We start from the raw sequence: 26,760 nt of genomic DNA, 5'->3' as shown, positions 1-26,760 counted from the left end.
AAACCATGCCATTTTCCACTCTCTTTTGTTGGTTCTTTTTCTTTAGGAAACGAGGGCCCCTTTCTTAATAGTAACAAGGATGCCACTATTCCACGTGGGCCAAATTTTACATGCCTAACAAGTACTGTGAGAAAACGATCATTCACCATTCCACTCCTTATGGGCCCCAAACGGTAACATCATTCAGGTAGGGATGCATCTGTTTGACTATTGCAACAGCTGCCTTGTTTTAAAAAAAATCTACATGGCAGTAGATTCTTAATCAGGTTTTGCAGTTTCTTTTCAACTTACGACTACCCAATTTGCTCGTGAAAGTGACCAAGGGAACATGATTAGTCAACGCTTTAATCCCCAGTGTATGTTTCATGCTTATCACTCTTCTCTAGAAAGAAGCCAACTACACATCTTCCTAGAAATTGCAGCAAAATGACATGACCTTTACTCCAATCTAAGCTTAAACAAAAAATGGTCACCCCCTTCACCTTTCTAGCACTAGGTGCCCCTCCAAAAGGAACTATAGCTTCCAGATTACTAAAGTCGATCAAAAAATAAGGGATAATCAAGTCAATGTCCATGAAGTTCTTTTCTACAAGAGCAGAGAACCGCTCCTCTTATCCCTCTCTTCATTTTCTGAAAATGAATAAAAAATTTCTATTACACATTGCACGCACGCATTGGGTAGTGTTTTGTACAGCCAATAGGATTCCCTGGCTCCAAATCAAGCTAATAAATAGACACTCTTCCATATATACATTAGGATAGGAAGATCGTTGATGGAAAGTTCCATAAAATCTACATCTGGAATCTCATCCTGGCATCTTAGATATTTGCCAACAAGAAATACATGTTTGGTACTTCACCTGGCTCAAAACAGCAATGGCTACGCACACTCGTGCAGATAAGCAGAGATTTGAACCTCCTCAACAGAAAGCTCACCTGCCATGAACAATTGTTTGGGCTCTCGAATAACCTGCCGTGACTTGGTTAGGAGATAAAGGGTGACAATTCCCACAGGCCCAGGTCTTGTTATTCATTTCCAACGTAGGAGGCCACATTATCGGTGATATGGGTGAAGGCGGCGGTGACCGATGTTCGGGGGTCACTGCATTCAACACAAAAGGATGTTGTAGCAGCTCTGATGCTGTGGGCCGATCCTTTGGAACCATATTAAGGCAACGCTGGATAAAGTCTTTGCCTTCTGGGCTTAAATGCTGGGGTAATGGAGGCAACTCTCCACTCTTAACCTTGAATAGAAACCCAAACTGTGCATGAAACAAGGAAGCAGTGTCTTAAAAATGTAGCTTCACAAGAATAAACATTGAATTCACAGAACTCCACAACAGAATGAGTACATACCCCCCCTAAATTACTCCATGGAGGCTTCCCATCTGCCATTTCAAGAACTGTACACCCCAAGCTCCAAATATCAGCTGGGAAACTATAGCAATCTTCATTTGGAGTCAGCACCTGCATTCCAACACAGTTTCCAGCTCTCTCTCTCTCTCTCTCTCTCTCTCTCTCTCTCTCTCTCTAACCGGCCTGTAGACTCGCTAAAGGTCAGCAGACTTTATATACCTATATGAATCCAGGATAAGCCCAGATTCACCCTTTAAGGAAAGTGCAAGAGGTTGTAATTTTCTGTTTTGGATCGTTTGAGTGGAGCGAACACATCTACGCGTGTCTCAAGTCCTCCCGCACGCAATGGGACAGTTCCCCTTTGAATTGGACGAGTTTTCACACGAGAAAACTCTCCGTTTTTGCAATCCTTTGCGATGGGATTGTGTGTACCTGTGGGGGATAAGCAATTAGCTAATCCGGTTCCTCTATAGAAGGCTCTTGCCTTGGCCAACATGCATAAAACCCCCAGAACTGTACATGGTTATCTGAGAAGCCCTACTAGTGGGGCATTACCATATGTCCAAAGGGAAGAGAGAGATGCGTGAGAGCAAATCATCGTGCTACATGAGACAAGGAAGTAGGCAAGCTTTCCATTAAAGCTGTGATCACCTACACCCACTACTCACACGCACACATTGTAGTCATTTCTAAGCTCCAAAAATCAGCCCCCTCTCAAAAATGGGCGCCCCCTCTTGGATGAGATTTTTAGAGAGTGTGCGTGTTGCTCTCCTACTGCCATGTGTCCAGTTTGCCCCTTTTGAGTTAATTTCTAAGTACCCACCAACTTTTAGTGTCGTGTGGGGCCTACATGACTTTGAATTGAACCTAGCCAACCTTTTACTCCTCGGACTCCAGTGCCGATTGGCCCCGACCAACTCGTGGCGACTTGGCCTTCACTACCGCGAGTGAAACTCTCGGCCGCCAGCCGTTTGACACTGGCCATACAATGTCCGACCATTTGTAAATTCAAAAAGAGGGTCCCAAAAATTAAATAAAAATCAATGGAAACAAACCAACAACTAAGGTTGATGGATGTCACAGCCTCGTGACTTGAAATTGCAAACGTCCTCAATTCCATGCCAGATATACATGCCATAGATGATTTAGTGTGGTTAGCACTCTTTTATCATTACATGTATCCGCAAGAAAGGTCATGGAAGATAGATACAAATGATTTGATATAGCCTTCATACTTTTGTCATTTCCATCTATCATAGAAGTGAACATTGTACCTTTTACACTTGTTCAGTGATGTACACTTCTAATGCACTGATGTGCTAGCTCCATCATTACCCCTCTTTTGAGCACGTTGAGTTGGGGCATATGTAGGTTGTAACCCAAAGGCCTCAAGGTAAAGCTACAATATATTTGGTGACTCCAAAAGTTCATTCTCTTCCATCCACTCTGCATCCATAGGTGGATAGTTCCTGAACTTCACCAAATAACATCTTGCAACTTGTCCCTAAACTTTTCCTTCCTTATGTGCCAAAATCTGCTCAGGTACCAAGATCTCATCAAGTTCCTCAAGTTCTGGTTGATCTTCATCTGGCATATCTTCTAGCACATCACCCACAAAGGGTCTTGACTCACGTGAAACGCATTGTGAATCTTCCTAGTGTCATGCAATTTCAGCCTATAAGCAACATCATTGATCTTGTCAAGTACTTGAAAAGGCCCATAGTAACGCACGCTGAGCTTCGGAAACAACCGTTCCTTGCCCTTCATCTTCTTTAACCTTGACTTAGCAAACCGCAAAAGAACCCAATCACCAGGTGAAAACAAGAGTTCACGACGGTGTCGATCAGCAGCCTTTTTCCTACTTTGCCGGAGTCTTCTCCAAGGCAAGCTTGATTTTCTTATACATTTCGTCCATGTTCTCTACATATTGATCTCCTTCAAAAATCTTATCCTTTGTGTGCAAAATGGAGGGGACCTTTTTGCCACCCTCAACAATTTCAAAAGATGCCTTGCCTGTTGACGTATGCACTGTATTGTTGTATGCATATTCAAGCATGGGTAAATATTGTTCCCACTTGCCCTTATTAGCTAACACATAGCATTTCAACAGATCTAAGACGGTAGAATTAGCCTCTTCTGACTGTCCATCAATTTGTGGATGAAATGAGGAGGAAAACTTGAGCATAGTGCCCATGTTTTCAAACAAGCCTCTCCAAAATAGGCTCGTCATACGAGAATCACAATCACTGACAATAGACTGTGGCATGCCATGGTACTTAAACACATTGACATGAACGATCGTGCCATCTGATCAAATTTTATTTTCTTCTTGATAGGAATAAAATGGGCCTGTTTGCCAAACCTGCAAATAATCAAAGATAAATTCCCCAGCTATATCAACGTCTATGCTCCTCTTTATTCTTTGAATAGACTATCATGTCATCAAAGAATGTGCCAACAAACTTTCGATGCGGGTGGAAGATCCAATCCATCATCCTATTGAACATAGCAGGGGCATTTGTAAGACCAAATGGCATCACTAAGAATGCTTACAGACCAAATGTCGTCCTAAACACAGTCTTGTGTACATCCTCAGGCTTGATACAAATCTGATGGTATCCACTCTTAAGGTCTATCCTGCTAAAAATTGCAGCACCCTCTAAACAATCAAGAATATCATCAATCCTTGGAATAGAAAACATGTTCTTGATGGTATTCTTATTCAACGCATGGTAATTAATACACATGCGCCAAGACCCATCCCTCTTCTGCACTAGAAGCATTGGGAAGCAAAAGGGTGAACTAGGTTGAATCAGCCCTTTTTCTAAGAGCTCCTGTACTTGGCTCATAATCTCTTTTTGTTCGACCGCACTAACACTGTAGGGAGGTCTATTTCGTGGGCTACAACCTGGCACCAAATCTATCGCATGATCCTCAAGCTCTCCAGTGGCAACTGAGACGGTAATAAATCAAAAAACAGTCACCAAAATCTCGCAAAAATGCTGACCTTTCTTTTAACACAAATAATTTGACTGAAAATAATTTGACTGAAAATTATCTGAAACATCACGTGTAAAAATCAAGTTTGCAAAAAGATGATTCTTAATTATGAAAGTGATAGCCGAAGCTAATACAATAGGACAGACTCTTCTTTAAGCTTTACATCAAGGATGTGAGTTTTGCCCCTTTGCTACAGGGTGACCTTTTCGTTGAAGACATCCAACACTCCATGTACACGGAACATCCATGGGATTCCCGACGACGCATCGCATCCTTCCAATGGCATGATATAAAATTATTTTGTGTCCACATACGATTGAATATGCAGACGCAGCTTTCCAATGATTGAGTAATACACTCTGAATAACCAAGACATGCGAAACCTACCTCTACTGTGTTCCCCATCTCTTTCGCTTTGATGCCCAATTTAATAGCCAACTCTGGTGAGATAAAATTTTCCTTAGAATCTGGATCAAAGAAAATAAGTGTTGTCTGATCCCTAACTTTACCCCACGCTCTGTATAACTCACTGGCATCGGAGTTCAGTCTATCACCCACCATGTCTAGCACTAAACTTGTCGTGGGTTTGGGTTTCTTTCTTTTCTTGTCCGCAGCAAAATGACCAGGCTGCTCACAAATGAAGCATTTATTCTCAGCCATCAAAGCCTTCTTCTCTTCGAATGACTTTCGCACAAAAGGCTTCCTTTTCTGTTTCTTTGTCTATCCAACAGACATCTCAGCTAAGTCCTTAGCTTTCTCTACCTTTTTTGACCCCTGAGACGCTCAAGAGTCGCTTTCACAAAGGGCTTCTTTGCTAAATTTTTCTTTGGTTGGCCCTTTTTACGTTTAGGTGTAACAAACTTGGACACCCCAAGTCAAGATTCTACCCCCACCCAACAGAGATTCACTTTAAAATAGTTCATAAAAGACCACAGGGCCCGGCGTAATTCCGTGCCCAGAGGCATTGCCCCAAAGACTGACGCCCCTTTCGGCATTTCTTTTTATATTAACCTTGGTGCAAAGTACAAGGGAGTCTGCTTGGACTCACACTCAAACTGCATCCAGATGCTCTGAGTAATGAGGGCCCAACAGACATATTTATTGTTACAAGGGATGCCCAAAAGCAGAGCCCCAAAATCTCAAACTCAAAAGCTCTTAAACTTAAAAGCAACTGTAATCCAAAAGCTTCTCAAAAATCAAAGTATAGTGCCCAAAAGTTGGCCATCGTAATTTCCGGGAATTCAGTACAGCCTGTCAATGCAAAAAGCGGAGCGTCCGTACTGATGTCCGTACAGCCTGCCACGTCAACATGTCAGCGCGCTTTGTGACAGATTTTCCGTTGGCTGCCACGCCAGCCTATCGACACATTTCAGGCAGCAGGGTATGTGAGTGTACGTCCGGGGGCCAGCCACGTCACCAGTTTGTGACATATCCTCCTCTCAAAAGAATTGTAATCGCCCTCAATTACGCCTGCAAAACAGACAGAGGCCATAAACTGTCTTAGTAGACACTGACTGTTAGTACCGATGCACTAGACACGACACATCTAGCACATGTACCAAATCGACAATCACATCACATGACAAATCACATTCAAATTCATTCCAAATCTCAAACTATGATTAATCAGCAACGTATTTAGTAATCGCATCTAGATCCAGTCGGGACCTCACAGATGCCCCATTAACTAATCCGTCATTTCGTCTTTCAGTTCTTGCACTCAAACAAGTCAAGTACAAATCAATCAGTAGCATTTTCGGAAATTCCAATTCATAAAGTCATACGGCAGAATACAGTCAGCCCAGCAGTATCCCTGAAACCCAAAGGGACATCAATGACTATATCAAAATAGGGGTAATCCGTTGACAAAGGAGCGGAGTGACTCCCCTCTTATGCAAGCCCGTTGCACTAGATTCACCCATGCTGAGATCGGGATTCTATCGGAGTAGACTATGCTAAACCGAATGCTTCAAGGTAAAGTTCCAAAATCTGAGGAGTATCTACTAGGTCCTCCTCCATCCACTTCGCACCCAATGCAGGATAGTTCTTGAATTTAACCAAAAACCGCCTAATAGCTTTATCTTTAATCTTTCTATCCTTGTGTGCCAATATTTTTCTAGAACGAGTATCTCCTCGCTTTTCTCCACTTCAGGTTGCTCATCTGGTTCCCCATCATAGGGCACATCGCCTTGAAAAAGGCTTCAAGAGACTCACATGAAAAGCATTGTAAATCTTCCAAGTATCGGGTAGCTTCAATCTAAAGGACATCATTTATCTTTCTTTTATCTGGAAAGGGCCATAATACCTCATGCCAAGCTTTGGGAAAAGCCGCTCCTTTCCTTTTCGTTTTCTTAGGCGTGCCTTCTCAAAACATAAGAGTACTTAATCGTTCTCCTTTAATCTCTTATGTCTTTCTTAAGATTACCTTGACAAAAGCGGTGTCCTCGTCCCGCATGTATTGGTCGGTTTCAAAAATCTTATCCTGGGTCTCCGGAATGTTCTGATCTACCAATTGATTCCCTTTTTCCTTTCTTTCCTTGTGCCATGGGATCTGCAGGTAGCATCTTTTGCTTCCCTGTCTATTGCCATGTCAGAGTCAATCATCGAAACCCTAAGACGCACTACTTCTGATTCCTCTTTCTCTGGAATCCTTTGATGAACTTGCATCTGGTTTCCTTAGTTCGTCGGAACCCTCTGATTCGCCAGAATTCTGTGATGAGCTATCATCTGGTTCCCTTGATTCATTCTCTTCACTGGAAGACTCTTGCCTTTTTTATACTATCATGCCCATCGCATAATTCAATGAGCCGGCATGCATTCCAAATCGTTGCTTAGTCATGTCCCATGGAGTCAGACTTCTCGTTTAAAGCATAGTCCTAAATCTCCTTAGCAAATCATAGCAAAACCGCTCAATCTGGTCTTTCAAAAGAATCTACGACAAGTATCCCAGTATCTCTGGCAGTAGTCATCCAATGTACCTTTCTAAGTCATTTTCAAGTGATGCCAGGGCATGATAACATCTTTGCATATTCATCGTTCTTTTCAAGTAAGATGCCGCCTTTCGCTCCCTGGAGTGTTCTGAGAACCACGCTCCAGAGAAGGCGACGTCAAACAGGTGTTCAACTCAAGGGCTCGATGGGTGTCCTGGCCTGACTCCCTTCCTTGAACTCCTTGGTTTTCTTGTTGATCTGATCATTGTCAAAAGAGGACCACCTCTTGTCACAAGACGAGCACCACATGCCAATAGAAAAGAACAGACTGAACAGACTTTTAACACTTCAATAACAACTGAACTGAGAGAGAGAGAGAGAGAGAGACGACACGCGACACGGAGTGGTGTAATTCTACCCCAAAGAGTATTGGCCCCAAACCTTGGCGCCCCTTTCGGTATTTCTTTATATTGCATCAATACAGTACAAGCCGGTACTCCATACTCTGCACCTTCTCCAAGAAGCATGCCAAAGAATGAGCCCTTAGCACATATTTAAAGGCTCTTGGCCTATGAAAAGCAATTTACATGAAAAGCCTTCAAACTCAAAAGCTTCTGGTCCAAAAGCAATGCCAAAAAGCTGCCCGCCTAAATCACGGAATTCCGTACAGCAATCAACGCAAAACGCGGAAATCCGTAAAGCCTGCCACGTCATCATATCAACGCAATTTTTGAAATTTCCATACAACTGCTACGTCATCAGCTACTACGCACGACTTTCAGTGTGTGTGGGTCCTGCTTTATTTTAATCCTTTATGTCACTTGGGGGCCCATCAGACGGGGTTCCCATAAGTTGGTAGGACTTCTTCTTCTGTTACTTGTTCTTCTTAGGGTTTAGGCTCATCTCCCCCTCTTGAAAGAGAGTAATCGTCCACAATTACAGCTTATCTACAAAAGAACCCAAGTTAGCTCAAAAATTTCCGAGGGACATTCCAAGGAACATTCAGTTTGCTCTTTTTGTTAAGGACTTAGCTTCTCCTTTCGGCTCTTTTGATGAAGGAGTTAGCTTCTCCTTTCAGCTCTTTTGATCAAGGAGTTAGCTTCTCCTTTCGTCCAGATCGGAACTCTTGATATTCCGGTGTAGTAAAATTAGCCATCACACCCAAACCGTACAGATCTTCCACGGGTGTCTTGATGCACTAACAATACATACCCAGGCAATCTCATGCAAGTAGGAATATTCACTCGCTGGCACATCACAATGCAACACAAATGCTCACATATGCATGTTACAAGACATAGAATCATAAAGCCGCCGATGAACACTCCCCCCGCAAATAACCTTCCAGGTCCGGGCCATGAGCTGTTCAACGACTTCCTCATCACTCCTCCCACAAATAACCTAAAAAGGTCCAGGCCATGAGATATAGAGGCCTTTTACAACCAAACGCCCCCCAGACCACAGCCTGCGTCGTTTGGAGGTGCTGAGAGTAACCACTGCTCAGACATCTTAATACTCCCCCCGTAAATAACCATGCAAGTCCAAGCCATGAGTAACAACAACAATACTCTCCCCGAAAATAACCACAAGGGTCCGGGCCATGAGTAAAAACAACACTTTTCGATCATTCAATACTCCCCCCGCAAATAACCACAAGGGTCCGGGCCATGAGTATGAACAAGCATTCTCAAACATCTTTTTTCTCACCCTCCACCCGGGAGTATAATCACCAATCGTTGAAACCAATATTAAAACCAAAGTCAAAACATTTCAAATCGGCACCAAGACAGGTTCACAACGGATACCATCCATTTTAAACAAATTTCAAACAAAGCTTCAAACAATACTTTCTCAAACAAAGTTCAAAAGTATCTAACTATAGAACAACTAGAGAGTTCATTCAGGGTTTTGTTCGGACAACCGAACTTTGAGGACGACTGGCTTGCCCTTCTCCATCATGGTGATGGTTCGGTTCCAAACTTGGAGAGTCGCATCATTCTTGTCATGCCAAGGCATGCCTAATAGAACATCAAAGTTGCCCAACTTCATAACGTGGGAATCTGCTTTTCCATGATAATCTTGGATAGTCACTGAAAGAGCACCAATGAGTGGTACCACTTTTTGAGTTTGCCCTATGGCTAGCTCAGCTTCAATTTCTCCACCCTCTGCATCATAATCAAAGTCCAAAGTCCATCTGCTTCAAGAATTGTGGATCGATGAAGTTCTCTGTAGCTCCTGGGTCAAAGAAAATTAGGGCTTTCAAACCATTGACTTTGCCATATGCTCGACACAATTCATTTGTTCTTTCAAGGCGTATGCCATAGATGTCAGGTACTAATCCAATGGCCGGTTTAGCTCGTTTGGCTGGAGATGGTCCTGGGTTTCTGTCGACCGTCGACGGGGGAGTCGGCTCTGCAGGTCTGTCAGTGCGTTGGGGACAACCAAAATAGTTATGTCCTATTTGAAAGCATCCAAAACATCGGCCTTCTTGTAGTAAGGTGTCTCGTTGTTGAGGTGTCAAACGAAGCCTTTGTGGTTGACTTTCACGAGACTCTCGAGAATTTGTTCCTTGTTGCCGAGAGTTGTGGTTAGTGGCCGGAGATTCTTCTGTGGTAAACTCTAGCTTTCCCTTCATCAGTTTGTAGCCAACTGCGGCATGGTCCATAAGTTCTTGCATGGTGGAGACTTGCTTGGATAGACAATAATCCTACAATGGTGATGGTAGTCCGATGGTGTATCGCTCACATTGGGCCTCCAAGGGAACAAACCTAAAGAAAGACACCGGAAGGTACACGTCAAGAAACCTTTGGTTATATTCGTCCATGGTTTCTGTGGCAAGCATTTTCAAGTTGCCCCATTCTACCAAAATCCGTACTTCAAACATAGAAGTTATGTAACTACGTGCAAAAACTGTCTTGAAAGCTTGCCAGGTCCTTGGAGCATGCGGTTGTGTCGCGATTGAACTCCATCATTGCATAGCATTATCTTTAAGAAATCCCGCCGCTCGAGAAATCTTGGATTCTTCTGTATAGTTCCCTAAAGCATAGATGTTGTCAAATTGCTGTAGGAACTGCAATGCTTTCTTGCGATCTCTCACCCCGGAAAAAGTGAAAAATTTGATTGTCGTGCCGCCATCTTTGAAATCTTTGGGTTGGTTAGGCACATATCCCGGGTATGGATAATAAGGGTATCCATATGGGCTCCGACCATAGTAGCCTGGTGGCAGTGGTGGTGGTGGAGGTGGGGGCAATGGCGGTGGCAAAGGCGGTTGCACTAGATCAGGGTCAGATGGCTGCACCATATTCCTGAAGACTCCCCCGATTGGAACAGACAACTGAGAAGGTTGCCGGTTGGAAGCTCTCATACTTTCTGGTGCCGGAGGAGGAGGTACCACCTAGGGCATCAAAGGGGATAACATGTAACTCAAAAATTGTTGAAAACTTTGCAGCATCGGAAGATTCTGCTGAGGATGCCGCAAAAGAATGTCGTGAAGTTCGTTGAGCAGAAACTGCAAATATTCTGTTGAATCCATGAATTCCAAGTCTTGGGTTCTTTATCGCTTATGCCCTGTAAGACACAGCGATGGATACGGGAGCGCGCCCGATGCGCGATGAAGTAAGGGTGGGAGTGGCTAATAAGTCCAAGGTCGGAGGGCGGAGATACCTCAAACAAAATTCCAATAGCTCTGTCTGCTCTTTTGTAGGACCGGTATGCTTTCAGAAAAGCACATGCCTGATGCTTTGATACCACTGTCACAAGACGAGCACCACGTGCCAATAGAAAAGAACAAATTGAACAGACTTTTAACACTTCAATAACAATTGAACTGAGAGAGAGAGAGAGAGAGAGAGAAAGAGAGAGACGACACGTGACACGAAGTGGCGAAATTCCACCCCAGAGAGTATTGGCCCCAAACCTTGGCACCCCTTTCGGTATTTCTTTATATTGCATCAATGTAGTACAAGCCGGTACTCCAGACTCTGCACCTTCTCCAAGAAGCATGCCAGAGAATGTCACGTGCGCACTTCACTTGAAACCGGCCTGTTCAATCCAAAAAGGGCGGTAGACTTTAGACTTAAACCTTATTTGCTTTCACCCATTTAATTTGTCGCCCACTTTACTTGTACTTTCAAGACACAACAAAGGGGAAAGGGATACAGGCTGCTAGAATGCACCTGTATGAGAAGACCGACACCAGATTGGCCCCTAACTTAGGCGCCCCTTTCGGTATTTCTTTATTGTTTAAAAGAGGGAATAAACGCTGTGGTTCCCTACAAGCTGCCCCGCACAAACTTGGCTGAATTTCAACTGTTCCGGCCCGATTTCGGCAACATAACTGTACTAGGACCCTTCACAGTCAATATTCCCACGCATTGAATGACTTTCCCGACGCATACGAGCACTTTGCAAAACCTGGCGAGAATCTGCAGCACGCTGAATTCTCTGTTTTCAGCCCCGAAAATGCGCTAGATCACCTGTACAGCAGTCCCCTCGCGTCCCCGAACCTCTTGGGGGTATTAGGGACCATTTAGGGCCAAAACCCTAAACCTGCAAAAATACACAGCAGGCTGTAATTTACTGTTTCGGGCTCCATTTCGCGTGCCGGTCGCATCCGTAGCAAGTCCTCGAGCTCCCGCACCTGTAAGGCTACTTGCCCTTTGAATCGGACGAGATTTATGGCGTGAAACCTCTCCGAATTCACATGTACCTGCGGGGGATTAGCCGCTAGCTAATCCAGTACCTGTGCAAGAGGCTCTTGCCTCGGCAATCGCGCATGAACCCACACAACTGTACATTGGTCAATTGAAAGCCCACTAGAGGGGCATAACATACTGCCATACGGGAGAGAGAGGGCAGTGCGTAGCGTGCAGGGCATCACTCATGGCACCGCACTGTACATAGGAGGGAAAGGAAGCACTCCATAGCTCTTAACCTGTGTGACAGGAAACTTGAAAATGAGCTCACAGCTGAAAATCACGTTTTTGCCTTCTCTATAAGTAGTAAACTGGCCTCAGAGTGCCAAGTGTCACTCATTTGTGCATTTTCCCGCTTTAGACCCTCGGGTCTAAAAATATCTCACCTGCAGCCTCTGTTGACTTGGCCACAGAGTAACAAAATGATCCCCATGTCAAACTGCACGTAATGACGCGAAGACATTTTCAGGTCCCAAAATAGCAATTCCCTAAATTTTAGGAGATGCTGGCATTGTATCTTTCTAGGTCATCCGACCCTCTCTTTGTACACTTCAGCCACACCCAGAACTGAAATGTAGCCTCTGTAACAAAGGATTCCAGTTTGGCTAGTCAATGACCCCACTTGGCTAACCATAGTCCTTGTCCAACCTTAGTGCTCTCTTGCCCTTAGGCCTGGACTCCCTCTGAACAGTTCCACACTAGCTATGCAATGCAGGGCAGTTAGATTTCCCGAGGGGTGTTTCCAAAAAGTGAAAGTAAATAAATAATAAGAAAGAAATCAACAAAATGGATAGATAATAGTCACACGCTGGTGACATACCCCCCTCTTGAAATCTCAAACGTCCTCGTTTGCATCTATGTCGTACATGCTCACAATCAACATTGATGTATTCCACACCTGTCGACACATGTACGATACATACATGCTCATTGTCAACCCTGGTGTATTCAACACCTCGTCGACACATGTATTGCCTGCGTGTGAACCCTGTCCCAATGACATAGTGGTAGCTTCGCACTCTGCCATTGCTTTGAGTCACTAACTTTCCAATGACAAAATGGTAGCCATACATTTTGCCATTGTCTTATAGTACACGTTGGGCCCAGTAACACTTTTGAGCATACCCAAACCAACAGTTTAAGAATGCAATTACACATGTACCCTTTAATAGAAGCAATTACTGTATCCTTGACAAACTGACAAGAAATACTCAGTTCTATAGCACTAACCAAACCTTTGGACATTCCATAAGAGCAATTGCCAAACTGACAATCTGTACAGCTCTAACATTCAAGTAACAGGTATTTCATTTGAGCTCACTTTAAATACCATGTACATCATTTGTTTCAGAAGCCATTGTCACACTGACAATCCATGTAGCTTTGAAACTCAAGGGGTCAAGGTAGGTTGCAAATTGAAGGCTTCAAGGTAAAGTGATAACACAGTTGGTGACTCTGCAAGTTCACCTTCTTCCATCCACTTAGCATCCATTGGTGGATAGTTTCTAAACTTTACCAAGTAACGCCTAGCTACCTTGCCTTTCACTTTTCTTTCCTTATGTGCCAAAATCTGTTCGGGGACCAAGATCTCGTCAAGTTCCTCGACTTCCGGCTGATCTTCAACTGGCATATCTTTTGGTACATCGCCCACATAGGGTCTGAGAAGACTCACATGAAACGCATTGTGAATCTTCCAACTGTCAGGCAATTTCAGCCTATATGCAACATCACTGATTATGTCGCACACTTGAAAAGGCCCATAGTAATGCATACTGAGCTTTGGAAACAGTCTTTCCTTGCCCTTCATTTTCTTTAACCTTGCCTTTTCAAAGCGTAGAAGCACCCAATCACCAAGTGAAAATACCACTTCAAGACGGTGACGATCAGCTGCTTTCTTTTGCTTTGCCTGAGTCTTTTCCAAGGCCACTTTGACCTTCTTGTACATTTCATCCATGTCCTGAACATACTTATCTGCTTCAAATATCTTGTCCTTTGTATGCAATATGGGAGGAACTTTCTTGCCACCTTCAACTATCTCAAAAGGTGCCTTGCCAGTTAATGAATGCAATGTATTATTGTATGCATACTCCACCAATGGCAAATACTGCTCCCACTTTCCTTTATGCTCTGACACATAGCACTTCAACAGATCTAGGACAGTAGAATTTGCCTCTTCTGACTGCCCATCTGTTTGAGGATGAAAAGACGAAGAGAATTTGAGCGTTGTGCCCATATTCTCAAACAAGCCTCTCCAGAACAAACTTGTCATGCGTGGATCACGGTCGCTAACAATCGACTGTGACATGCCATGATACTTGAAACTATTGCTCATAAAGAAGCGTGCCATCTGATCTAGCTTTATCTTCTTCCTGACAGGAATAAAATGAGCCTGCTTGCTAAATCTGCAAATGATGGTCCAAATACCATCGTTTCCTGTCTGCGTTCTCGGAAGATCAAAGATAAAATCCATAGCAATACTTTCCCATGGTTTATCTAGAATAGGTAGTGGTTGCAATAACCCTGGTGCCTTTTGCCTGTCAAACTTGACCTTCTGGCATATTAGGCATTCTCGCACAAAGGCAGCAACATCTCTTCTCAATGTAGGCCAATAGAAGAATGTCTCAACCGCTTTAACTGTAGCGTCGATACCACGATGCCCTGCATACGGTGGGACATGACTCTCTTCCATAACTTTGCGTCGCAATGGCTTTGTGACACAATCTGCCATGCATCATCATGAACCCGTCTTTAAGAAGATAGTGTACATGACGTTGTCCATCCATTAGCTGCTCGAAGACCCTTGCAAAATCTTCATCATTTGCATACTGTTCTCTCATATCATCAAGTTCATGATGATAAGGAATTGACACAGCTGAAATCTGTGGCTTCCTTGACAAGGCATCAGCCACAACGTTCTTCTTGCCTTCCACATGCACAATCTGAAAATGGAACATGGACAAGATATTTGCCCATCACATATGCTTCTCAGATAACTTTGTATGTGTCAAGAAGTATCGCAAGGTCTGATGGTCCGTTTGGACAACGAAATCTGCACCTGGCAGGTAGTGTTTCCAACTTAAGAGCGCATGAATCACAGCCAGTAACTCTTTCTAATAGACCTGCATGGTCATCTCTGGCCCTTGCAAAATTTTGCTCTCATAGGCTACTACCCTGCCATCTTGCATTAGCACTGCACCAATGCTACTACCACAGGCGTCACACTGGACCACAAATGACTTCCTAAGATCTGGCAACACAAATGACTGGATCTGAAGTCATCTTTTCCTTTAAGAGATTAAAAGCTGAAATCTCTTTCTGTGTCCATCTAAAGGTGACTGCTGTCACGAGGACGTGGCAATTGCTAACCTTAGTTGTTGGTTTCTTCCAATGATTTTTGTTTTATTTTTGAGACCCTCTTTTTGAAGTTGCAAATGGTCGGACATTGTATGGCCAATGTGAACGGTAGTTTCACCCGCAAACGGGAAGTTGGTCGGCACTGGAATTCGTACAGTAAGAGGATGTCTAGGCTCATAGCAAGATCATACAGGTCCCCCCCGTCGCACTTAGCAAGTTGGTGGATACTAGGAAGTGAACTCAATAAAGGCATAAAGTCAAGGTGGGATCACCAACAGAAAGTATCCGACAGTTGGGCCACATTGCACTTTTGGATGCGGTCCCAATGAGGATAGATGGTCAGAAGACCAGCGGGAGCCCGACGGAAGCATCTCCTAAAAATTAGGGAACTGCTATTCTGGGCCGTGAAATGTGTTCGCGTCATTACCTTCTGTATGACCAAGGGAACATTTTAGTACTCTGCTGCAAAGTCAACTGATGCACAAGTTGAGAGACTTTTAAGCAGGAAACCCAATGCGGGGAAATTGCATGCATGAGTGCCAAGTGGCACTTTTTGGTCAATTTACCAAGTTTGGGAGAAGAGAACTCGTAACTGACTTTCTGGAGCAGTTTTGGAGGCTGTTAACTTGGATTTTCAGCCATTTCTCTCCATTTTTGAGCTTCCCATGACTTTGCCTAGGTCCAAGGAGCTCATTTTCAGCATTGGAAGGCATCAGATGCCTGTTTACAGGGCTGTTTTGCCGCGTTTTCAGCGATACGCAGGTTTTGGCAGCCATGGAAATCTTCCCCTTTTTGCATCTATTTGTTCATAGATGCATTACAGGTCAAGGGCAGCAGAGGGGGCGCTCGATTTATGCTGGGAGGATGCTTCATTGAGAGCCTGTCACAGGTTAAGAGCTATGGAGTGCTTCCTTTCCCTCTCATGTACAGTGTGGTGCTAGGAGTGATGCCTTGCACACTACACACTGCTCTCTCTCTCCCCTACGTGCAGTTATGTGATGCCCCACAAGAGGGCTACTCATTTGACTGATGTACAGTTGTGTGGGTTCATGCTTTTGTGCTGAGGCAAGAGCCTCCTTGAGCAGGAACAGGGGTAGCTAACTGCTGCTCCAAAGCAGGCACTGGTGAGGGTCATAACCTCACCGTACAGGTGCAAAATCAGCGCTGTGTATGCGCTGTAAATTCACTGTTTTTCAGCCATACGGACGCCAGGACCATTGGGAATCGTGCCCCACTGGCAGAGGACAGTTAGAGGACTGTTTGGGGCTGAAAACAGGGCAAAAACCAGTAAATACAGCGTGCTGAATTTACTGTTTTTGGACAGGAATCAAAGGGTATACGACAGTGCAAGCGAGTTCCAGCAGGGGAATTGGTTTCGCGCAAGTTTTGGGGCTATTATGCTGCCGAAATTTGGCCAAATCAAATGGTATCTAGGTGGATACACGTGAAGGATTCCCAGGACCTTACCTTGTAATTTACCCTCCTAAAGAATAAAGAAATACCGAAAGGGGCGCCAATTTTGGGGCCTACAGGTTGTCGGCGTCTGCTCGGAGCATTCTAGCTTCCGAGCCGTGTGTGAGTTGAAGTGTTAACTCCCATCGCAGATTCTCTTTGCAAAGTGCTCTGTGTGTGTGTTTAAAGTAAAGAATTTCGGGTGAAAGCCAACGCCTACCGCCCTACGGGTCGGTTTCAACTGCCTTCTTTTGAAGAGCATGTAAAGGTGAAGCAATCTCAGCGAAATTTCGAATAAACCTTCTGTAATAGGAGCATAGTCCCAAGAAACTTCGGACATCGTGCACCGTCTTCAAATCTGGCCATGACTTGATCGCTTCAACTTTAGCAGGATCCATTCTGACACCATCCTTTGAGACAATGTGTCCCAGAAAGTGGATCTCTTCCAGAAAAAATTCACTTTTCTTTGCATTGATGAGCAACCTATGACTGCATAGCTCTTCGAACACAATGGCCAAGTGATGCCTATGCTCCTCTTCATTCTTTGAGTAGACTATCATGTCATCGAAGAATGTACCAACAAACTGTTGGTGTGGACGGAAAATTTTGTCCATCATCCTATTGAACATAGCAGGAGCATTTGTGAGACCAAAGGGCATCACTAAAAATTCGTAAAGGCCAAACGTTGTTCTAAACGCAGTCTTGTGCACATGCTCTGATCTAATGCGGATCTGATGGTACCCACTCTTTAGATCTATCCTGCTAAACATAGCTGCTCCTTCTAATTTGTCCAGAATGTCATCAATTCTAGGTATAGGGAACCTATTCTTGATGGTATTCTTGTTCAGTGCACGGTAGTCGATGCACATACGCCATGAGCCATCCTTTTTCTGCACCAACAACACTGGAGAACAGAATGGAGATGAACTGGGCTGAATCAGCCCCTTTTCTAACAACTCATGTACTTGGCCCATTATCTCTTTCTGCTGAGCCGCACTAACCCTGTACGGAGGCTTATTTGGTGGGCTACTGCCTGGCACCAAATCTATCGCATGGTCCTCGGGTCTCTCTAGCGGTAATTGAGACGGTAATGAATCAGAAAAACAGTCACTATACTATTGTAAAAACATTGACCTTTCTTTATCTAGCACAGATAAATTTGATTCATCACAATCTGACACTTCACGTGCAAAAACCAAGTACGCTGAAAGATGCTTTTTCATTACAGAAGTAATAGCAGAAGCTGATACAGTGGGAATAGACTCCCCTTTAAGCTTTACATCCAAAATGTGAGTCTTTCCCCTGCTCTGTACAGTGATCTTTTTGTTGTAGGCATCCATGATTCCCTGTACACGAAACAACCAAGGAATACCTAGCAACACATCACATCCGTCCAGTGGCATGATGTAAAATTCTTCAGCATCTACATAGGACTGGATATGTAGGCGCAACTTTCCAATGATGGGTGTCACGGCCTCTGTATAGCCACGACATGCAAAACCTGCCTCTGCTGTATACCCCATCTCTTCAGGTCTGATTCCCAACTTTGAAGCCAATTCTGGGGAAATGAAATTGGCTTTGGCACCTGGATCAAAGAAGATAAGCACTGTTTGATCCCTGACCTTTCCCCATGCTCTGCAAAGCTCACTTGCATCTGAATTTGGCTTGTCGCCCACCATATCTGGCACTAGACCAGCCATGGGCTTCTTTCCTTTCTTGTCTTCCTTGTCTTCAGAATCAACTGGCCTTTTCTTTGTAGGACAATTGTAAGCAATGTGGCCAGGCTGCTCACAGATAAAGCATTTGTTCTCTGACCTCAGGACCTTCTTTTGCTCTTCCGACTTGCGAGGAAAACGTCTTTTCCATTTCTTCGCTGGTCCCTTTTCTGATTCAGCCGTAGCTTTGTCTTTCCCTGCGTTGGCCGGCTCCTAAGTCACTTTAGGAACCTCCTTGGGAACATACTTCTTCGTTGAATTTTTCTTGGCTGATCCTTCCTTGACGCCAGTATTAAATTCACAATCTTCTCCCTTGAGCAAACCATTGCCAGTGTTTGCTACCTCGATGAGCTGCGTCAAAGTAGTGACTTTGGTCTTCGTGCAGTACTTTCTCAATCCTTTGGGTAGGCCACAACAGTATTTTTCAATCTGTTCTGTCAATGGCACAAACCTATACGAAGTTACTGGAAGTAGAGCTTTCCAAAACTTCCGATTGTAGTCATCCAGATTCTTGCAAGTAGCAGCATTAAGCTGGTGCCATTCTGTCATGACATCTGCTTCAAAGTCATCAGATAACCATGTTGCTGCAAAAATCTGCTTGAAGTAAATCCATGTGGACGGAGCTTGCCCTTGAAGCAATAAAGTTGTCCACCATTGTCCCGCATTCCCTGTCAAGAAAGTGGCTGCCTTGTGGACCTTTGAAGCCTCTGTAAAGTTTCCCCTTGCATAGGCCTTGTCAAACTGCTGGAGGAATGAGAGAGCCTTCTTCCTGTCATCAAACCCTGTAAAGGTCGTGAAAGTCGTACCTTTGCCACCTTCTTTGTACGGAGTTGGCCTCTCCAGCGGCGTTAAGTTGTCATATGGAAGTGACTGAAACATGGGAACACTGTTAGGGTTCATTTGTGTTCCCTGACCGCAATTAAGTTGACCTCGAAATGCCATATTTGGCTGCTGATTTGTAATTCCAGCCATACCAAAATTTGCCTGTGGCATCCCAAATTGGCCTTGAGTGCTTTGAAACCCTGGAGCATGCCCGTGACACCATACATGGGGTTAGGCATCATCGTTTGAGCACCCCCAAACACTGTTCCTGGCGTGTAAAATTGATTTCCAGGTGCATGACCAGCCATGCTTTGGAATACCGATCCACCTCCAAAATAGCTAGGGTGTATTGAAGGTGGTGGGAAGACTTGTTGCATAGCCTGTAGGTTGCTTCCCTACCCATTAGAACCAGCTATAGGCTGCTGAAAGGTGGTGGGCTGAACTGGTACAGCTTGAAAGACTGGCATCTCAACCACCTGTTCTTGCACCTTAGGCACAGGTTGTGGAGACTGCATGTTCTCCGTCAAGTGTACAAGTGTTTCCATTGACTGTGGAGTATGAATCACATGTGCTCGAGCCTTAACAAGCTTTTGAATATGATCAAGTGACCCAACTTGCCGAGACGGAAGAGGAGGTTGCAGAAAGGCTAAAAACCTCGGGTTCTGCATTATATGTGTAAACATAGCCACAGCAGTAGCCAACTAAGTCCTCAATATATCATCATCCGTCTGTGGTGGTCTTGAAGACTCACCCACTTCATGTGTCTGTTGACCCTGTGAAGAGGAAACCTCTTCAATCACATCATATGGTCTATCAGTCATAATTGCAATTTCCTGTGTCTGGTCTATGATCCCCTGTGTCTTCAAGCCCAAACTGACCAAGGCTCACTTCTATGGGAAAAAGTGATTTAATCCCGGGGATGGAACCATGAAACCGGCCTGTTCAATCCAAAAAGGGCGGTAGACTTTAGACTTAAACCTTATTTGCTTTCACCCATTTAATTTGTCGCCCACTTTACCTGTACTTTCAAGACACAACAAAGGGGAAAGGGATACAGGCTGCTAGAATGCACCTGTATGAGAAGACCGACACCAGATTGGCCCCTAACTTAGGCGCCCCTTTCGGTATTTCTTTATTGTTTAAACGAGGGAATAAACGTTGTGGTTCCCTACAAGCTGCCCCGCACAAACTTGGCTGAATTTCAACTGTTCCGGCCCGATTTCGGCAACATAACTGTACTAGGACCCTTCACAGTCAATATTCCCACGCATTGAATGACTTTCCCGACGCATACGGGCACTTTGCAAAACCTGGCGAGAATCTGCAGCACGCTGAATTCTCTGTTTTCAGCCCCGAAAATGCGCCAGATCACCTGTACAGCAGTCCCCTCGCGTCCCCGAACCTCTTGGGGGTATTAGGGACCGTTTAGGGCCAAAACCCTAAACCTGCAAAAATACACAGCAGGCTGTAATTTACTGTTTCGGGCTCCATTTCGCGTGCCGGTCGCATCCGTAGCAAGTCCTCGAGCTCCAGCACCTGTAAGGCTACTTGCCCTTTGAATCGGACGAGATTTCTGGCGTGAAACCTCTCCGAATTCACATGTACCTGCGGGGGATTAGCCGCTAGCTAATCCAGTACCTGTGCAAGAGGCTCTTGCCTCGGCAATCGCGCATGAACCCACACAACTGTACATTGGTCAATTGAAAGCCCACTAGAGGGGCATAACATACTGCCATACGGGAGAGAGAGGGCAGTGCGTAGCGTGCAGGGCATCACTCATGGCACCGCACTGTACATAGGAGGGAAAGGAAGCACTCCATAGCTCTTAACCTGTGTGACAGGAAACTTGAAAATGAGCTCACAGCTGAAAATCACGTGTTTGCCTTCTCTCTAAGTAGTAAACTGGCCTCAGAGTGCCAAGTGTCACTCATTTGTGCATTTTCCCGCTTTAGACCCTCGGGTCTAAAAATATCTCACCTGCAGCCTCTGTTGACTTGGCCACAGAGTAACAAAATGATCCCCATGTCAAATTGCACGTAATGACACGAAGACATTTTCAGGTCCCAAAATAGCAGTTCCCTAAATTTTAGGAGATGCTGGCATTGTATCTTTCTAAGTCATCCGACCCTCTTTGTACACTTCAGCCACACCCAGAACTGAAATGTAGCCTCTGTAACAAAGGATTCCAGTTTGGCTAGTCAATGACCCCACTTGGCTAACCATAGTCCTTGTCCAACCTTAGTGCTCTCTTGCCCTCAGGCCTGGACTCCCTCTGAACAGTTCCACACTAGCTATGCAATGCAGGGCAGTTAGATTTCCCGAGGGGTGTTTCCAAAAAGTGAAAGTAAATAAATAATAAGAAAGAAATCAACAAAATGGATAGATAATAGTCACACGCTGGTGACATCACTTGCGCCACGTGGACACGCTTCTGCCATAGTCTAGCATGAGTCCTAGCTTAGGACTTAGCCTGGCACCTTCGTGAGCCTCTAGTAGGACGTGCATGTCTAGGCCAGTCACACTTGCATACCCTCTCTTGCACAAGAACAGTCATTTCATCATGCAGGTATTTTACCGCGCGAACCACCTCTTATAAGTCATTTAAGTCATTTTATTAAAAGTGACTTTTGGAATTCTTTTTGTAAGTTTGTTGGAAAAGTAGGTAGGGCAAATTGCTAAAGATCTATAAAAGAAACCCATTGGGCACTCAGTAGAAGCAGAAGAAGCAGGGACATAAGGAGGCAGGCACCCAGCAGTCAGGTAGCACCTCAGCAGGAGCCCTAGCCTTTTCTCAAGAAGAAGAAGGCCCAGATCAACCTGGCATTTTCAGTTTTTAGCAGACAGCCCACCGTTTTTAGTTTTCAGCCTTGACGCCGTCCTCGTCGACACCATCGTCGTCGTCGACATAGTCATTGTCTTCGCAATCCCTATCTTGACGACAACACCTTCGTCATCGTCATCACAGATCCCTATCTTGACGACGACCTTCGTCATCGTCATTGCAGTCCCGGTCTTGACAACGACACCATCGTCGTCATCGTCACAGTCACCATCGTCGTCGTCGACATCATCGTCATCCACATAGACCAGCAGTACCCGTCGTCGACATCATCGTCTTCGACATAGACCCCGTCTTCGACATCACCGTCTTCGACACAAAACCGTCGTCGACTTCACCGTCTTCGACACAGTACCGTCGTTGACTTCATCATCATCGACAAAGACCCTTAGTACCTCGTCGTCGACTTCATCATCTTCGACATAGACCTCGTCGTCGACCTCCCTGTCTTCGACATAGAACCCGATGTACCCGTCGTTGGCATCGTCGTCTTTGACATAGAATCTCAATATCCCTTCAATACCCAATACCACAGCATCAATACCCCTTTAGCATCAGCATCCAGTCATTGTAGTAGCATTTGTGCAAGAATAAAGAAAGTACTTGATCTGGCAACAGAGCAAGGGGGCCCTTGAGGGTTGGGAACCGACATCCTTGTGTCGTCTCTTTTCTCTCTCTCGTCATCTCTCTTTCGTTTAGTTTAGTTCAGTTCTTTCAAGTGAAGTAAAGTGTCCTTGTGTTTGTCTGCGGAGTACTAGATCCGAGCACAATCCTTATTCTCTTCCGTTGCACCTGACATTGGTATCAGAGCTCTGTGCGTGCTTCGGCTTCGCGAACTCAAGGGAGGAACCATCAAGAACCTAAAGAAGAACCTCAAGAACCAAGAACCCCAAGGAACCCAAGAAGAACCATCGAGCCCAAGAACCTAAGGAACCTCTCCCAAATTCTTTTGCCTGAAGAATCTTTGAGTCCCGACCATGGATTTACCAGATTCCATCTTCATAGCCATGTCTTTGAAAGAAGATCGACATCGGATACACGAGAACCCAGATCTTGAGTATCAAGATCTCCTAGCTTTGTATGAGGATATGGAAGGAGTTGGAGACAAGATCCCTAACCTCTTCTCCATTCGCATTCGCATGTAGCCTCCATCCATTTTCCTCGTCATTGAACCTTTGGAAAGGACTCCGGAACCACACCTCAGTCCATCAGCACCGGTAATGTTTTCACCACAATCAGTGTTCAGGGAACAGCTCTTGCTACAGTAGGCACAGTCAGCACTATCTGGTATAGAGCCCAGGCTGATATTCGGCAATCGTAGTAAGGCTGGGCAGTGACCCTTACACGGTGTTTGCATCGCCAACAACACCCACAGCACCATCGGACCCTGGTTTCGGATAAATTTGCATTGGTTTGTGCATCCACGGCATCAGAAGCATTCATCACTCAGAATCAGAAGTACAGAAAGAAGTTCAACAGCTGTGCCTCACTTTTAACAGGGGGGGATGTCACGTGCGCACTTCACTTACGCCACGTGGACACGCTTCTGCCATACTCTAGCATGAGTCTTAGCTTAGGACTGAGCCTCGCACTTTTGTGAGCCTCTAGTAGGACGTGCATGTCCAGGCCAGTCACACTTGCATACCCTCTCTTGCACAAGAAGTCATCTCATCATGCAGGCATTTTACCGTGCGAACCACCTCTTATAAGTCATTTTATTAAAAGTGACTTTTGGAATTCTTTTTGTAAGTTTGTTGGAAAAGTAGGTAGGGCAAATTGCTAAAGAAAAGCACTCAGTAGAAGCAAAAGAAGCAGGGACATAAGGAGGCAGGCACCCAGCAGTCAAGCAGCACCTCAGCAGAAGCCCTAGCCTTTTCTCAAGAAGAAGAAGGCCTAGATCAGCCTGGCATTTTCAGTTTTCAGCAGACAGCCCAGCGTTTTTAGTTTTCAGCCTTGACGCCGTCCTCGTCGACACCATCGTCGTCATCGACATCGTCATTGTCATCACAGTCCCTATCTTGACGACGACACCTTCGTCATCGTCATCACAGATCCCTATCTTGACGACGACACCTTCGTCATCGTCATCGCAGTCCCGGCCTTGAAGACGACACCATCATCGTCATCGTCACAATCACCATCGTCGTCGTCGTCGTCGACATACACCAGCAAAACCCGTCATCGACATCATCGTCTTCGACATAGACCCCGTCGTCGACATCATCGTCTTCGACACAGTACCGTCGTCCACTTCATCGTCATCGACAAAGACCCCTAGTACCTCGTCGTCGACTTCATCATCTTCGACATAGACCTCGTCGTCGACCTCTGTAATAGACTTGGACACTCCAAGTCAAGAATCAACCACGACAACACCAAATAACCACTTCAAAACAGTTCACAATTCACAAAAGACTGGCACCCTTTTCTGTATTTCTTTTTGCATTGATCTGAGTTCAAAGTATAAGAGTGGTTGGGTCTCACTCTCAGACTCTGCGTCCAGATGCTCTGCAGAGTGGGAGCCCAATCCACTTATTTATTTACAAGGGTTGCCAAAAGCAGAGCCCCAAAAGCTTAAAATCAAAAGCCTGAAAATAAAGCAAAGGCTCTTTTCTCTCACAAGCTCTCTTGAGCTTATCAAATTAAAGCAAAGACTCTTTCTCTCTCTCTCTCTCTCTGAAACTGCGTAGAAAAAGCCCTGCCGTAAATTGCGCCGCAAAAAGCGGCATTCCGTACAGCTGGCAGTTTCCGCGTTTTTCGGGCTGCCATGTCAGCATTTCCAGCCTGCCCAAGGTTAGGGTTAGGTTTCAACAGATTAGGGTTTGCAGGTTTTAGGGTTAGGGTTTCCAGAATTAGGGTTTGCAGGTTTTCGAGTTAGGGTTTCCAGAATTAGGGTTTTTGCACTCTTCAAGATTTCTGCATACGGGTAGCCACGTAATCACTTTGTGGCATACCCCCCTCTTGAAAGCATTGTAATCGCCCTGGATTACGTCTGCAAAACAGACAGAGGCCATAAACCGTCTTAGCAGACATTGACTGTTAGCACCTACGTACTAGGACCAATCGACAGTCACATCACAGGACATCACATGACATTCAACATTCATTTGGATCTTAGACCATGATTTATCGGCAATGTAGCTAGCAATCGCATCTAGATCCATCCAGGACCTCATCGATGTCCGATTGACTAACCCCTATTGCAACCATGTCTATTCGAGATCAAGTAGACCAAAATGCTGCAGTCATTTCGTCTATCAGTTCCTGCACTTAAAAAGAAGTCAAGAACAAATCAGTATCATATTCAGGAATTCCATTTCATAAAGTCATACAGCAGAATACTGTCAGCTCTCAGTGTCCCTAAAGCTCAAAGAGACATCAGTGACTCTAGTATCAAAATCGAGGCATCTGTTGACAAAGGAGCGGAGGAACTCCCCCCTTGTGCATCCCACTGCACCAGATCTCCGGCCAAGCTGAATTTTGGGTTCCATTTGGAGTAGACTATGCTAAACCAAAAGCCTCGAGGTAAAGTTTCACAATCTGAGGAGTATCTGCTAGGTCCTCCTCCTCCATCCACTTCGCATCCAATGCAGGATAGTTCTTGAACTTAACCAAGAACCGCCTTCGGACTTTACCTTCATTCTTCGTATCCTTATGTGCCAAAATCTGTTCAGGAACAAGGATCTCCTCGTTTTCTTCCACTTCGGGTTGCTCATTAGGCTCCCCATCATCAGGCACATCACCTTTGAAAGGTTTCAAGAGACTCACATGAAATGCATTGTGAATCCTCCAAGTGTCAGGCAGTTTCAGTCAGAAGGAGACATCATTTATCTTTTCGGACATCTAGAAAGGTCCGTAGTATCGCATACTAAGCTTTGGAAAAAGCCTCTCCTTTCCTTTTTTCTTTCCCAGGCATGCCTTCTCAAAACGTAAGAGCACCCAATCATCCTCCTTAAATTTCAAATCGGACCGATGGCGATCCGCTACCTTTTCTGTCGTTCTTGAGATTTATGCAAAGCCTCGCGAACCTTGGCAAAAGCCGTACTAAGTCTCGCGTATATTCATATGCTTCAAAAATCTTATCTTTCGTGCTTAGGAAGGGTGGAACCTTCGCAACACCTTCAACAATCTTAAATGGCGCCTTCCCCGTCGAAGAGTCTATCGTGTTATTGTAGGCAAAGGTAGGTACTTCTCCAATTGAGTATTCTGATCCGAGATATAAGACTTCAATAAATCTAGAACCACTGCATTGGCAATCTCACATTGCCCGTCAGTCTGCGGGTGGAACGATGACGAGAACTGCAACCGCGTGCCAACGTTCTCCCAAATTGCCTTTCACAACAAACTCATAAATCTGGAGTCCCTGTCGAAGACAATCGTCTCAGGCATGCCATGTAATCTGAAGATCTGGGCCACAAACAGTCTCGCTAAGTGATCCGGCTTGACTGTTTTCTTCACTGGAATGAAATGAGACTGTTTGCTAAATATGTCAATAACAGTCCAGACACCATCGTGACCACTCTGTGTTCTCGGGAGATCAAAAATGAAATCCATTGCAATACTTTCCCAGTGGCGGGTGGGTATGGGTAAAGGCTGTA

General features: G+C 44.9%; 1 protein-coding gene across 1 annotated transcript in view; it reads right to left on the bottom strand.

The window, feature by feature from the left end:
- Positions 1-549: 549 nt before the first annotated feature.
- Positions 550-26,760, bottom strand: part of LOC147431996 (uncharacterized) — a 38,678-nt gene continuing 12,467 nt past the window's right edge. Inside the window, exons 7-8 of the mRNA XM_086491819.1 lie at positions 1,357-1,467; positions 550-1,262 (exon numbers count right to left, since the gene is read on the bottom strand). Of these exons, the coding sequence (XP_086347945.1) occupies positions 933-1,262; positions 1,357-1,467 (441 nt within the window). The 3' untranslated portion in view covers positions 550-932. The remainder of the gene's footprint in view (positions 1,263-1,356; positions 1,468-26,760) is intronic.

The sequence above is a fragment of the Adiantum capillus-veneris genome, chromosome 20, assembly GCF_014529385.1.
Source record: "Adiantum capillus-veneris isolate H3 chromosome 20, ASM1452938v2, whole genome shotgun sequence".
Classification (NCBI taxonomy): Eukaryota; Viridiplantae; Streptophyta; class Polypodiopsida; order Polypodiales; family Pteridaceae; genus Adiantum; species Adiantum capillus-veneris.
The sequence above is the reverse complement of the archived record's forward strand: the minus strand, read 5'-3'. Positions and strand labels throughout refer to the sequence as shown.